Source organism: Pezoporus occidentalis, unplaced genomic scaffold (assembly GCF_034315485.1).
Source record: "Pezoporus occidentalis ecotype Australia unplaced genomic scaffold, CSIRO_AGI_Poc_V1 ctg98, whole genome shotgun sequence".
NCBI classification, from domain to species: Eukaryota; Metazoa; Chordata; class Aves; order Psittaciformes; family Psittacidae; genus Pezoporus; species Pezoporus occidentalis.
The window spans coordinates 998,427-1,013,186 of NW_026916347.1; the positions used below are offsets into that span (position 1 = coordinate 998,427).

Here is a 14,760-nt window from a genome sequence, read left to right on the forward strand (position 1 = left end):
GTAATCTCTGAGCTTCCTTTTAGTCAGTGAAGTTTAGACAGTACCTGTTTTCTTACTGTAAGTTGCCTGAGACTGCAGTTGCAGTGCTTGTCAAGTCTAACTGTAATGCTCCAGTTATCTGACTGTACCTTCAGAACAGCCTCTGGCAAAATAAAGTCTAGACTGCATTGCTCCTACTGCAAGTAGAATGATCATGTATGGGAAGTCACAGCTTGCAGATGAATCAGGGCTTCAGTCAGTGTTGTTACTTACCTATTACACTTAAACCAGTCCTGACTAAGTCACTAACCCAGGTTTTGTCCATCAGTTCCTAGAATGGTCTAGACAAGTCTTCCACTCAGGTATCTGCACATAATGTCCTCTGATACGGAGTTTCTTGGGTTTGCAACCTGGCTAGTAAGTAACAGCAACAAAAAGGCATCTCCAGCATTCCTGGTTATGTCTGAAACTGGCCTCCTCCCAGTTATCAGTTATCAGCCAGTGACCTTTGTCAACAATAGTAGTTTTTCTAGTGAATTTCTCTGGTATAGTTTTAATCCTTCCTGTTCCAAGCTCATAGCTTTTAACTTCTGGAGTTAACTTCCTATTGAAAAGTTCACAGTTGATTTGAATGTCCTTGTGGCTTCTGATTATCTTTTTCTCCCTTACCATACAAGTAGTAGTGTCAGGGTTTGTTTCCTGGTTCCTGTTTTTCTCTGCAAAGTGCACCTTAAGAAATGGTGATCAGTGATAGTATCTGGGGCAGAGTAACTTCTAGTCACATTGGACCTGATGTCAGCTAAAAATGGAGAGAGCCATCTGGCATTGTCTCAGCATGAGATGGACCAGTAAAGCAAGTCAGATTGAGTGGTCTATTTTTATCCTCCTCCTGACTTACTCAGGATCTCATAGAGAAAGTGATGGTGCTGAGCAGGTCCATTGAGATGCTCCGAGGCACAGCAGTACCAGCACCAGGCCCTGTCTTGGCAGAACGAATCACCCAGTATGCCAGTCTCCTGGCATCACAAGGATGTGTGGCAGCCGCAATGAATTACCTGCCCAGCAGCTCTAAAGAGGTGAGTGAGAAACAGGTTGTTGTGGGAAGGAGTAGTACGGGAAGAAAAATGATACTTTGTATGAGAGATCCTGGGTTTTGACATGCATCAGGACTTAAGGTTTCACCTTAATTGTGGTAACTCGAGAGTAGAGATGTGTTTGGTTTTGGGTTTGGGTTTTTTATAGCTTTTGTCTTCATTTACGTTTTCTCTGTAGTGCTTTTGATCTAGGGAAAAGGAAGGGACCCGTAGAATTGTAAAATGGTTCCTGTAGAACAATGCTGGGAAGCAGCTCTCCAGAGAAGCTGCATCTATTCCTGAAACCAGCTGGTAGAAGAAGGGAATGGGAGAAGGTCACCTTTTAGTTTGAAACAAATCTGTCTAGTGCCCAAATGTAGGTAGGAGTTGGAAAGGGGATGCTCTAAAGACTCGGGGATGGATTGGTGAGTCTTCATCTGCCTGGGAATATGGCAAGTGATGTCCCAGACTGTTTGGCCTTTTGTTTTGGTTGGTTGGTTTGGTTTTATTTTTGTTTGTTCAGGGTTTTTCCTCTTTGTTTGTGGGGGAGGGGTTCTGTTGGTTTGGGTTTGGGTTTGGTTTTTGGTTTTTTTTTATTCCCTGGTGGCTGCTGGAGAAGTGGTTAGTTTTGCAGGTTGATGCTCAGTACTTTGGGCTAGGGTCTGCTTTGAATGCCTCCCCAGCACCTTCCATCTGAGGCTCTCAAGGCACTTCTAAAGCATAGTTTTTTTCAGCTTCTGATCCAACAGCTCCGAGACCGGCTTTTCCATGCTCAAGGAGAGAATGTGCGTGATCAGCAGCCACCCCCTTTTCCCTACACTCGTGTCAATGTAGGTGTGACTAAACACACATCTCCAGCAGCCAAAGGTGATTCCATCACTGATAGGGCAGCCCACAAAACAGGCTCCAGACATCCAGAGAAGGTAAGCATTAAACTCAGGTGTTCATGGCTTGGGGAGAGGGATGAAGGCTGCTGAGTTGTGGAAGGCATATGAGGTAATATGAGATGACACAGACACATGGAGGAGTTCATCGTGGTGCCCTTCACTGGAGCAAACATGAGCTCTCTGATAATCCAAAAGCAGGCTGTCTGGCAGCTTTTCACATGCAGTCACTGGAGGAGACTGTTACATGTAGTGGTCTGCTGAGATCTCACATACTGAGGAAGAATGGGACTGTGGTTCACACTCCTACACCCATCTCACTCACATATCAGTAAAATTAGTCTCAGTTCTTGTGAAGAAGACTGTTCAGGAAGTTTTGTTTCAGCCTCTATTACTTCATTGTTGTTCCTTTGTTATTTCCTCTGGTTGTGCTTCCAGAAAATCACTGTATGGGAGCTGGCTAACCCAAAAGGACTAACCCTTTTGGGAGCTGGAGAAGAATGTGGTACCCAGCTTGTTAAGCAAGTTATGTGGTGGGAAAGGCCTTTGATACAGTCCATCCAGGGCAGCAGCATCATCTTCTCATGCCTGAGAAAGTGACAGAGATATAAAGTGTGTCTGCTTCTGTGTGTATATGTGTGACTGTGTCATCCATTTACAAGTTCTTTTTTAATCGCAGCCCAGCTTTCAGTCATCATTTGCCCCTTCAGCACCTTCTCAGCCTTCAGTGCCTTCCCTCTTCACGCCTCAGCCAGTGCCAGCAATGTCTGTGACACCTCATCACATTGCTCATCCCCAGGTCAGCACGGGTCCACAGACAAATGTCTATTCCAGAGGGCCATTGTACCCACAGTACAACTTAGGCTTCATCCCAGCAGCTGCTTCAGGGCCAGGTAAGCATTGTCTCATGGTCATGTCTGTTCTCCAGCTTTTCTTAGACTAAAGCCTTCAGCATGGATGGCTCTGCTTTCTTCCTCACAGGCCTATTGTACTTGTGAAGAACAAGTCAGCTGTCTGAGAGGCTTCTCAGTGCTTCTGACACATCTTGTTTTAGCAATGGTTGCTGCACATTCACTGATAATAAGCGTATATGGGGTGGAAAAGCCACAACTAAGTTTGTGACTGAATTTGACTGATGTAGCATGGGTTATGGGTGATACGCCTGAGGTGGATATTCTAGGGTATAGCTTGGAGAAGGGAAGGCTTAATAGCATGAAGAAGAGCATCAGGAGTAGTTCACACATTAAATAAGTGATGCTGATACCCTCTCTTTCTCATTTGTAGCTGTATCACAGTCTCAGCCATTTGGACCAGCGGGAATCAGACCTGTTGGTCCAGCTTCCTTCCCCAGCCAGCCTTCTCTGACAGGACAGTCCATGCCCATGACATCTCCTGGTGTTCCACCACCTGGACCTGCCCTCCTCACTCCAGCCTCAGTCCCATCATCTCAGCTTCCTGCAGCTTGTCCTCTCCCTGTGGCAAGCCAGCCTCCTCTAGGTTTCTCTTCAGCACCTTTTAACTGCCCCATGAATATGGGTTACCCTCAGGGAGGTCCTGGAGCTCCATCTACTAAGCCCTTGCCAGCAGCCAGCATTCCTCCTCCTCCTACAGGTAAGTACTACTTGCGTGATTTGTGTGACCAGGACACTCCTGGATGGAATTTGGAGTACGTAATGGACATGGACCTTCTGAGGTCTGGTCTGTCACCATAAAGGCTGGATGTGGTGCTGAGGATAACCTCACAGACACACTGTGATGAGTCTCGCTGTGGTGGTGTGTCGTGGTTTAAACCCAGTCAGGTAATTCGTTCGCTCACTTCCCCCCCTTTCTTGCCCTCCCCCTGCTCCCGGAGGGACGGAGAGGAGAATCAAAAAGAATGCAACTCCCACGGGTTGAGATAAGAACAGTTTAGTAACTAAGGTATAACACAAATCACTACTGCTACCACCAATGATAATAATGATAAAGGAAATAACAAGGGAAGAGAATACAACACCTCACCACCAGCCGACCGATAACTCGGCCCCCAAGCCCGACCAAGCACCGACCGATACCTCCTCCAACCCTGCAGTCCCCCAGCCCTTCCGGCTAACTCCCAGTTACCTCCTGGGCATGACATGCTGTGGTATGGAATACCTCTTTGGTCAGTTTGGGTCAGGTGTCCTGTCTCTGCTTCCTCCTGGCTCCCCCTCCTCCCTGGCAGAGCATGAGGCTCACAAAGTCCTTGGCCAAACCAAAACATCCTTGTTATCAGCTCTGTTCCCGAGCTGAAAGTCAAAACACTGCACTGCACCAGCTACCAAGAAGGGGAAAAATGACTGCTACTGTTGAACCCAGGACATGGTGGTAAAACACAGCAGTGATGAGTTTCATTCAGACTGGTCAGCTGCTCTGTCCCTCAGGCTGTGGTTACAAGATGCTGTCTTTTCAGTCCTCAGTGCACCCTGAGTAGTCATCCATTCCAGAGGCATCTACTCTGACTGCAAGGGTCGTGGTTCCAGGGGAATGACTGCTGATCTAGCCCCTGCTTACGTAACTGGAATCCCTTGCTGCGCTGTGTTTAACCAAGGATAGGAAATCCCACAGTGTGAAACCTGTGGGGATTATACGCAAAGGCTCTGAGCTACAGCTGGACAAGTTCCTTCTGAAAATCTATTAGGGATAGTAGTCCAGGGACATTTCTTGCTGAGTAAAAGCTATTGGTGATGATGACTCTTCCACCCTGCCTTGATTTTCAGGTTTCTTCCCTTGGCTAGATCCGCACGTGGATCATGCAGGTAGTACCTAGAGAAGCCTCCAGACCTGTTGGGGAGGCGATGTTGCTGCTTCCAGTGAAATGTGCAGGGGTGTGCACGTTTTACTGTGTGTGCATGCGTGCATGCTTATTGCTGTTTGTTGTATCCTTGCATGCCTGGGGAGTTCTACAGCTGGGGTAGTGGACATACTTGTCCTGAGGCCTAGTAAGTGACAGCTGGAAGTGAGAATGAAAGCGCTGTGCTCTTAGAGAGGTTCTAGCTCCTTTCTTTTCTACTTTCCCCCAGTCCTGGAGAAATTAGAATATTCTCAGTGTCTGTGCCCATTCAAGCAGTTGCTAGGCCAACAGTTTAGGGAAGCAGCCTCTTTTCCTTTCTTGATTCTCTAGGCAAAGAACAGGCCAGTGGCTGTAACTCATTTCTTGTTTTCTCCCTGTTACACTCCCAGCCTTATGCATGGCTTTACTTGAGCTCATGCTTTCTCTAGGTGGTTTGAAAGAAGTGGGTCCCAGCATGAGCAGTGGTGGAATAGAGCTTCCCAAGCAGAATCTGGGGGCTATTCTAAGGGGATAAAAAGCCCTTTTAACTTTAGTTACAGGGCAAGGTTTGGCTTTGAATCAGTCCATCTGTGGGGAAGTATCTGATCTGTAGAACTTTTCTGACTGATGCTTTGTACTGATTTCTCTCCTTTGATTCATTGATGATGGAGAGTTCATGATGTTCCAGTCTGTGTTGTCAGTAGGGTAAGGCTCTTGGTGGGCTGTCTCTGCACAGTGACTGCTGCTTGTGCCAAAGACCATCTGCCAGGCACAGAAGATTATTTAGGGAGTCTCAGCTTTGTTGAGGAAATCTGAGTGCTCAGTAGCCACTTAACACCACCAAGCAAGCCTTGCTGAGTGGAGTGGGACTCTAGAAAGGGAATTGTCCCTTCAGCAGAGAAACTAAAGACCCTAATGTTTCCCTGTTAAAGGAAAGATGATTCCATGCCAAGGATTTCAAGCAGTTGCTCAGGCTGAAGATGCCCTATGGGAATGCACTGCTGGGAAGCTCCCTTCTGGCAGCATTTACCCCTAGTTTTAATGGCAGCATATAGCATGCCTAGATCAGCAGTGCAAACTGCCTTCCGTCAGAGTACTTTCCTGCCTGCTATTATTGTTACGGTTTTGATGGGTACTTTAGCCCGGAAAGAGACTGTAAGATCACTCAGTCTTGACTGGCCAAACTTGCTTGCTTTGGAAATTCCTGAACATGATCTGAACACCTCACAAGCACAATCTCACTAGTGCAATGAAGAGCGATCTCCACTTTCAGAAATCCCATGCTCCTGGGAAGCATCAGGGACAGGGTGAAGGGCAGCAACATGTTGGCTGATTTCCTTTCTGGCCAGGGTAATTCCTGACTCCAGTCTGTGACAGTCTTGTTCTTTCTAGGACCAGCATTGCTGGAGACTGCTGCCATGGGGCATTCCTTTCAGGTTTGGTGAGAAATCCTATTTCACAAGTAGTATAGGCAAGATAGAGTTTCATCCCAGCAAACTGAAGCAGGGTCCTCTTGTCTTGTGTCTGATGATTAAGTGCCTGGCTTAAAAACCAAAATTTAAATAGCTGTTTCCTGTGAGGATTCAAAGTGTCACTGGGTTGGAATAGTGCCAAGGATTGCTAGGCCACAGGCTCAGTGGGGGCCAGCAGAGTTCTAGGGCACAGAATCCCCAAGCTAGAAATTAATTAAACTACTGATCCAAACTCATCAGAGAGCAAGTCTTGAAATCATGGGAAAAGGGAGGGCAAAAAGAGGCTGCCAGAATTTTAATAATAAAGGTAATTAAAGTAATGAAACACCTTTTGCATCTTTCCCCTGTGATTTTTAAAGCTCAGTTCAGGATCAGTGGCTCATTAAGTGTGCCACTGAGCTCCAGCAATTTTGATATTGCCCCTTAGAATTATGCCACTTTCTCACAGATATGCTTGTCTCATGGGCTTGAGGTTATTAATACTGGGGTTTTGTCCTGAGGTGCAGATACCCTTCCTTACAGGACATCAGCAGACAAGGTAGTTGGAATTTGACCTTTGCACAATGAAGTGTGGTCACAATTCTTTTGATGTTATTTTGTCTGATGGATTTTTAATTCCCTAGAGTAAGGTTAGAGGCTAGGTACCACAGAGCAGTCTGCTCCAAAGCATTTACTGGTTAAGTCTATTTTTTTCTAGTTGGGAAGCCAGCAAATTTTCCTAATCTTTATTCTGAACATGATTTTGGAAGGGGAAAATTTTAACCCACCCTAACTTTTACCCCCTTTCTCACAGCAACTTGCATTGCTGTAGATTGCTACTGTGAGGCACTCCTGTGAGTGTTGGTGAGAAGCCCTCTCTCACCCCTAACACTGTGGTACCATAATCCCAGATTCTGTGTCTTCCACAGCTTGTGCAGGGTGCAGAAATCATCAGATAGTTGTGAAACAGCTTTCTGTGTGGGAGTGGGTGTGTGCCTGTTCAGTATGATCAGACATCACCTCATGATGGCTCTGCACATACTGTAATGCCAAGAATATAATTAAAAAGGAGAAAGGGAAGCAAGAGCAGTTCTTGGGCCTATGAGCTGGGCCTCAGTTGAAATGGTCCAGAGGTCAGTGATGGGGGAATTGGAACCATGGGCCTTTTTGCTGAGGGAAGTTGCAAACCATGCAAGCAACTATAAATTGTTGCTGTGGCCACCTCTTCTAAGTCTGACATTTGCGTCTTGTTCTGTCTTCTGGCAGCTCAGGAATCTTGGACTGATTCTACTGCTGGAAAAGGAGGCCTTCAAAAGAAAAAGGTGAGCTTTTTCTGGTTGTCTTTTAGTGTTGGAGCTCCATGCAACAGATACATTCCTGTAAAAGTTCCCTGTTACACTCAGCAGGTCTCATTCTACAGGGGTCTGTCTACTTCTGCATTACATATGTAGCCAGGACTGGAGTCTATTGTCATCTTGATACTTGCCATCCAAACCTGCATGCTCTTCTCCATCGTGGCTGTTTTGTAACATGATTATCATCTGTGATGCTGCATCGTCTGTCATTACTTCCCAGGCTGACTATTTCCCAGTCATTTGTTTCTAGAAATATGGATTTAATCTTATCCCCTTGCCTACACAACAGTTTTGATCATGGCTGGGGAGATCACGCTTACTTCACACCTGACAGCTGGGGGCAGTATTTCCCCTCGGCACAGTGAGAGCCATAGTGATATTCCTCAGATGCTGATGCTGACTGATAAGGCACTTCTGCTGAAAGAAGCTGGGACAGACGTAGCTGTGAGCTGCCTGCCATGTTGTTCCTACTGCTCTCTGCCTCATAGTGTTTGCACTGGAGGACCTGTGAGCTGAGCTTTTTGCAGCAATGCTCTCAGTAACCCATTTCTATCACTGCTGGCAGGTGTGATAAGAAGCTTCTTTGGCACCATTCCCACCCCCCACTCCTCTTCTTTATCTAGGAACAGACTTCTCACCCTTTTTCTGGCAGCATAGCTGGGAACCTGCTTCAGGCTGTGCTCACTACAACAGGATTAGCCTCTTGTTAAAGCCATCTCCTTTTGATCTAGCCCTGTCGGAGTGAATCTATCCTGACTCTCTGGCTTAGCAGGGGCATGATGAAGTGTTTGCAAGAGGATTCTGCCCCCATCTCGTGGGATTTTCCCCAACACTTGCTCTGCTGGACACTTTACTGCTGCTAATCTTTACATTCAGGACTCGTGCCGTCACAGAGCCAAGGCGGCTTTCTGAGGACCAGTGCTTTCAGGGGCAACGTATCTGTTTGACTGAACAATTCCAGATGAGTTTTCTTGCTGTCGCTTTGACTGTTCATCTCGGATGCAAGAGGGAGGGCCCCACACTCTCAGACAGGGGACTGAAAGAACAGGGATTTGTTACACATCATCTTGAGACCTGGGCACTCTGCAAGTTAGAAAGGAAGCTGGATTTGACTGTGGAGAGTATAACTGACCCTTCTGCATGGACTTTGTTTTCTTGATATTTTCTTTTCTTTCTTTCTGCTGGCAGTTGCCTGAGAAAATTACTCCTCCAGCCCCCATCACAGCTCCAGTAATGAGTCTGCCCACTGAGCCCCAAGGGATCCATCCTCAGCTGTCCAGGTTGCAAGAATCTGGCCAGTCACCCCCAGGAGCACCGAAGGAAGGCAGCCTGCAGGTACCCAGGGAAAGTGGCGCATTCCCCAGTTACCAGCTCCTTGTCAAGTGCAAAACAACTCAGCTTTTGAGATTCTTATCACTTGGCAGCTGCAGGGCTTATGTTGCTCCCCAGCCCTTATAAGACACCTCTGCCTGTGTGTTAGATGAATTGCTAGGGTGGAAAATGACACCTGGGTATAGTTGGGAGAGAGGGAGGGAGGCCAGATTGGCTGTCAGCCTGCTGGGTGTTGGGAATCCAGAGGCCTGAAGCTATAACCACAGTCTGAAGATGATAATTTAACTCCGTGCTTCCAGGTATTCTCTGGATTTGCGAAGGGGTGAGATTATTTCTGTCCATAGTTGCAGGAAGGGAATCTACCTACTCCAGCCTTTCATGCTCCTGTTGCATTTATTCAGCTGCTTCTCTCTCTGTCAGTATCACCAGCTACCCGTGGAGAAGGTTGAGAGGAAGGAAGTGCCCCCTGAGCACCAAGCTCTGAAGACCACATTTGAAGGGTTGGTGCAGCGCTGCTCTGCTGTAGCCACTGATCCAGTAAGTCCTCCGTTCTCTGATCTTTTAACTTTTTTGCCCTCACAGATGTTTCGCTTTTGGCTGGGGCAAGAGAGGAAAAGTCTTGTCCTTATAACCAAGTTAATCTCCATCTTTCTCCTTTCTTTAGGCTGTAGGCTTGGCCATCTCTTGGGAACTGAGATGCATTCTGTAGCATTTATCTACTGCTGCTTATTGCCTCTCTGGAGCAATGGTTCTGTTCTCTGGCTCTTTTCTTTGAGGAAAGCTGAAGAAACAGCAAAGCTATTCAGCTTCCTTTTCCACTAGCTTGATCTATAGATAGTTCCTGCAGAGCTGGTATTACCAGTCATCCTCAGAGCTTAGAGGGAAAAGCTGAGATATCCTGGCTGGAATAGAAAGCCAGGTGATCTTTGTGTCCAAGTCACTGTAATTTCTCCACCCTCGTTCCCGGAAGGCTGTTGGCATACACATCATGTTGCGTGAATGTATCAGGCCAGACTGTCTGGAAGCAGAGAAGCAGTGTTGGCAGCATCGTGTTAGGTTCCTAAGTGTTCCCACAGTTTGGGGGCACCTTGAAGCCTTCCAGAATACCTCTGCTTAGTGGGTGCTGGGATGAGCACCAAACCCAAACTGCTATCCCAGAGTCAGACCATTTATATTAGCAGCAGCTTCATCATGTTTGCTGTGTGCTTTTGAGAGTACAGTGTAGCAACTTCTGGGAAATAACCTAAAGGTTCCCTTTATGGACAGAAATGCTTGTTGGTTTGGGCTTAAGCACTTGGCTTATATGAAGGTTGAATAGCTGGGTTAGTACAGCAGTGCAATGCACCTGAGCTCCTAAGGCTGCCCAGAGCCAGGCTGAGATGCAGTGAACTGTAAGGTGCTGTGGGAAGAATAGGGGAGGGGGAGGGACTGAGTGAGAACAACTTGGTTCTGGGAGAGATGGCTTTGAAGCTCTGGTGGAACTAGCAATACCTGTTTCACTTCAGAAAACCCGGAGGAAGCTGGAGGATGCATTGCAGCGGCTGGAGTGTTTGTATGAGAAGCTCCGCGAGCAGGCAGTGAGTAGATGCCACATTCCCTGTGGTCCAGTTGGGTTCCTGATCCCACCTTTGCACTGGGTAGTGGGCCTTGGTGTCTGTCCCACTGTTACCAGCTAGGGGAGTGCCAAACCTTATAACACACCTTGAATCCAGCCAAGCCTTATCTCTTCTTCCTTAACCTTGGCCCAGACATAGCATAAGGAAAAGCTGGAAAGGTATTTGCAGGGTGCTTTTACCCCCAGGAAGCACATAGGCATGTAGACAAGTTCTAGATGGAAAGAGGCAGCTGGGGGTAGATGTTAAGTGTGAACCTCTATCTTGAAAATCTCTGAAGCTGCTGATGGCAATTGCTGGAGGGATAGCTGTCAGGGAAAGAATCCTTTTAACATATACCCTTTCTCTGGGTTGTCCATATTAGGCCTGAACAGAGACAGGATTCCATGCTATGTAGACCTTTGACCTCCTCGGGTACATCAGATATTCAGTTAATGCCTAAATGTCATTACTTAAGACCTGCATTCATTGTAACCCAACCTGGGTATTAGATTAATGTTTAGTTTAGGAAACTGAGGGAGGAAGCAGGCTATCCTTCCTTGACTGTGTAGGTGCTGTTTGGTGAGGATGAGGTGAAGAACAGGAGGGAATGGTATGGAGGGAGGGGGCCTGTGTTACATGCTGAGCATGCTGACTCATTTCTGCTCCCTCCCTGCAGCTTTCTCCAACCATCCTCATGGGTCTCCATGAAATTGCCCACTGCATTGAGGCTAGGAACTACCAACAGGGTCTCCTGGTTCACACCCAAGTGGTGAGCAGCAGCAGTTTCAGTGAGGTCTCTGGTTTCATGCCCATCCTGAAAGTCCTCATGACCATTGCTGGCAAGCTGAATGTGTAAAGTGTGGAGCATCTGGAACAGTGCAGACTGAGAGCTGGTGGACTGCCTCACCTGTTGATATGCTGCAGGTTGTGGATTCTCCTGACTCTGGAGAATTAAGTCTGTACCAGTGCCTGGAACTGTGCTGGGCCAGCATGCCTGGCCACATCCACTCTCCAGACAGCCCACTGGTGCCTGGGACTCCTGGAGACTGTTCTTTCTCTCTCTTTTCTTTCTTACTAGTCTGAGGCTGCTTCCCGGCTGAGGAAACTCAATTTCAGGCTGTCCAGGTTGCACAGAGACCCTTGCTCTTCCCTGTATCCCCAGCACAAAGAAGAAACACCTTCCTTTCCATGTTGATGTGGCACCTTTCTTTAGGAAACAAACAGGGCTGGCACCAGCAGCACCACCAGACAGAAGAGCCTCAGGCTGTATTCCCTGCTGGAGTGTAAACTGCCTGACTGATAGCTGGGTGCCCTTGGGACCTAAGCTGGGGTGCCCCTGCTCTGTTGGGCTGCAGTGAGGATCTCTCCTCTGGTTCTTCCTTTCTCTTCATGCTTATCCTTGACTCACCCTCTCACCCCTCTGCAACTATACCCTACTACAACTAAGGCTAACTACCAGCCTGCTCTGGGCTAGCTTTGGTGTACTCTCTATTTTTCACCGAGTCCTCTCTTTTCATAGTCAAGTCTCCTGTTTACCCCTGTATAATCTCTATCCCCCCCTCATTTATATCTTTTCCTCTCTAGGGAAATGGCACCATTCTCAAGCTGCAGGCTTGAGTCCTTATGTTTCAGGCCCAGGGTTGATTCCCCCTTCCAGCTCTTGGGACTCTCCCATTCAGGAATGCTAGCAGGTTGGGCTGCTCTGTGCACTCCTCCCTAGAGCCAGTCACATCTGGTTGTTGGGCTAAAAGCCGTCCTGTCTGGCTCTTGGCCTTTTTCACTTCCTTTATGTTAGCACAGTTGTCCTTTTGCCAGCTGGTGTTATCTAAAGGCTTCCTACATTGGGCTTTTCAGGTAGTTTAGGGGCTGTAAGAGCAGCAGGGATTGTTCAGATCCCATAAGAATCCCCTCAAGCTACTCTGACTAGCCCAGACTTGAGCAAGAGACAGCTCATTGCTCCAAGAGTGGTGCATTCATTCTGCCTACAAGTAACAGATGCATGCAAAGGTGGTTCTCAAAGGTAGTGGGAATATGCTGCAGGAGGTGGTGCTGTTAGGTCTCAAGGATATAGCTGTGCTGAAGCTTTTCATCACTGTGACTTTTCCATTTGGGGTAAAATAGACGAGTGAAGTATATCGGTTGTGGGGAAGAAGTCTGGAAAGGCAGATGGGATTTTAGGGCATATCTCTGTGTGTGTGTCTTTCCCTCTCTTCCTCCCTCCTTGTCTTCCTCTCTCTGACCCTCTTTCATGCTTACCAGGCAGCGTAACCATTGGGCCTTAGCTGGGAGCAAGGCTTCTTCCCAACCTTTGGCTGCAGCCAGCTCCTGCTTCCTCTGCTTGCTGCTTGAGTGATAATGCCATCGTGGGCCTGTGGTTCAGTGACACGAATCAGCCTGCTCTACCATGAGACTTAGGACGGAGGAGAATCAGAGAAGGGAGGGAGAGGACACACTCATTCTGTCCTTTCCAGGTCAAAGTGCCTCCTTGTTGCCGCTGTGTTTCTATTGCTGCGGTTTGATGCACTGAGATTACAGAACAGTGAAATAAAAGCTGTGTTTTGTGATGCTGCTAGGTTTTTTTTTCACCTCTGGCTACAGGGGACTTCCCTCAGTGTGCAGGGCCACCCACTGAGAGCTGAGTTCTCAGCTTTGGTGAGGTGGGCAGTTGAGAATGGTGTGGGGTAAGCCAGATTCTGGGCTTTGCTGAGGTGGGCAGCAACCATCCTAGTGTGGTGAGACCTCAGGCCTTACCTGCTCTTTAAGGCTGCAGGATCAGAGAACTGATCTTCTCCAGATCACCTGCCTCAGCTGTGACTGTTCATCTCATTAGAAACAACAAGGTCCATGCAATGGCTGAGGTTCCCTTGGGGAATTACAGCAGTGTTGGGGATTTTACACTTGGGAGTTGAAAGTATGTCAGTAAGTAAACAGAGCCCTTGATGAGATCCTTTCCTGTTGCAAATCAGTGCTACACCACTGAAGCCATGCCACTTATGCTAGGGCAAGGATTTGACCTATGTGGGAATCAGGTTTATACCATTGAATTGTCTGTTCTTATAATTAGTTAATAACTTCTGAATCTGTTGGTTGATTTTATTTACTCTTTCAAGCAGGTAAGAAGGCTGAAGTCGATAGAACATCAGTACTAAGTTAGCTGGGGGGATACAACTAGCTCTGCAAAAAGACTAATCTCAAAAAAATTTGTTTCCTTTTTGCTGTCAGCCAGCACTCATGAAACTCTGAAGTAAGCAGGATTGTATTACTTGGCTTGTGGCTGGGGGATATGGGAGGAAGTAAAGGTTGAGGAAGCCTGTTTGGATGGGGAGGATTTGAAGGGCTATTGCTGGGAAGGAACCAGGGCTTATGAGAGTTCTGTGGTGTTATGGACCCAGGACACGCATTAAGGGAAGACCAGCCTTTGTTAGTTCTGCTGCTGGCAGAGGCAAACTCCAAGTGTAAGGAGGAGCTTTTGCAGCCTGGTCTGGGAGTAGTTGGCAACCAGTCTGGCTTCCTGGCTGTCCCCCACCAGGAAGATGGAAGTTGATTTTCAAAGGCAGCACTTGTACAGCATCAGAAGGGGTCATAACACAGGTGAGCTGGTAGCCCTGGAGGTAGCATTTGCTTAACAAGTATATAAGGGAAGTCCTAGCTTTCTGAGATCATTTAACAAGCCTGGTATTTCTTAGATTGTGCCTTTCTGGATCCAGTTATAGAACCCTGTGCATTCCAGCCTCCCCCTTTAACTCAGGCCACTTGTACTGCTGAGAAATAAGCATGTGTTTTCCATGTATTTCTCAGATGCATTTGACTCTAGTTCCCTCCAGCACACACAGCTCCTGCTACCCATGGACTCGTGCAGAGACTGGCTATTTATCCTGCCTTTGCTGTGAGTCCTTCCCGCTTGCCCCTTTGTCCTCCTGTTGCTCAGTTCTGCTTCAGGTTTACCCCAGCGAGCACTGTCCCTGAAACTCTTAGCAGGGAAACCAGGAAGGGGGAAGCAAGGTGACCCGTTCAAGGGTCTTTGAGAGGCTTGTGGTGGAAGCTTGGTGGCCATGGTGCAGTATATGTCCTTGCAAACCCTGCTGGAAAATTCTCCTCTGTTTATAGCACTATCTCAGCTGGCTGGTAACAGCATCTGGTCTATGGACAGCAGCTCATCAGCATTGCCTCCTCCCATGAGGGCATATGCTACCACAGCATCCCCTTGCAGCTCGACAGAGAAACCATTTCTGTTGGGAGAGAAGGCCTTTGGGTTGACAAAGAACTGGGAAGGGGGGGCAGTAGGAAAGATCCCTGGGCA

At 47.6% G+C, this 14,760-nt stretch overlaps 1 protein-coding gene across 4 annotated transcripts in view; it reads left to right on the top strand.

The window, feature by feature from the left end:
* Positions 1–13,024, top strand: part of SEC31B (SEC31 homolog B, COPII coat complex component) — a 37,448-nt gene extending 24,424 nt beyond the window's left edge. For 3 of the 4 annotated variants that reach the window (XM_062606724.1, XM_062606726.1, XM_062606725.1), the window contains exons 18-27: positions 882–1,055; positions 1,787–1,975; positions 2,616–2,829; positions 3,221–3,547; positions 4,675–4,713; positions 7,445–7,500; positions 8,722–8,868; positions 9,286–9,402; positions 10,371–10,442; positions 11,137–13,024. In XM_062606724.1, coding sequence (XP_062462708.1) covers positions 882–1,055; positions 1,787–1,975; positions 2,616–2,829; positions 3,221–3,547; positions 4,675–4,713; positions 7,445–7,500; positions 8,722–8,868; positions 9,286–9,402; positions 10,371–10,442; positions 11,137–11,316 — 1,515 coding nt within the window. In that variant the 3' untranslated portion in view covers positions 11,317–13,024. The remainder of the gene's footprint in view (positions 1–881; positions 1,056–1,786; positions 1,976–2,615; positions 2,830–3,220; positions 3,548–4,674; positions 4,714–7,444; positions 7,501–8,721; positions 8,869–9,285; positions 9,403–10,370; positions 10,443–11,136) is intronic. The other variant, XM_062606727.1, reaches the window with a different exon arrangement.
* Positions 13,025–14,760: the final 1,736 nt, after the last annotated feature.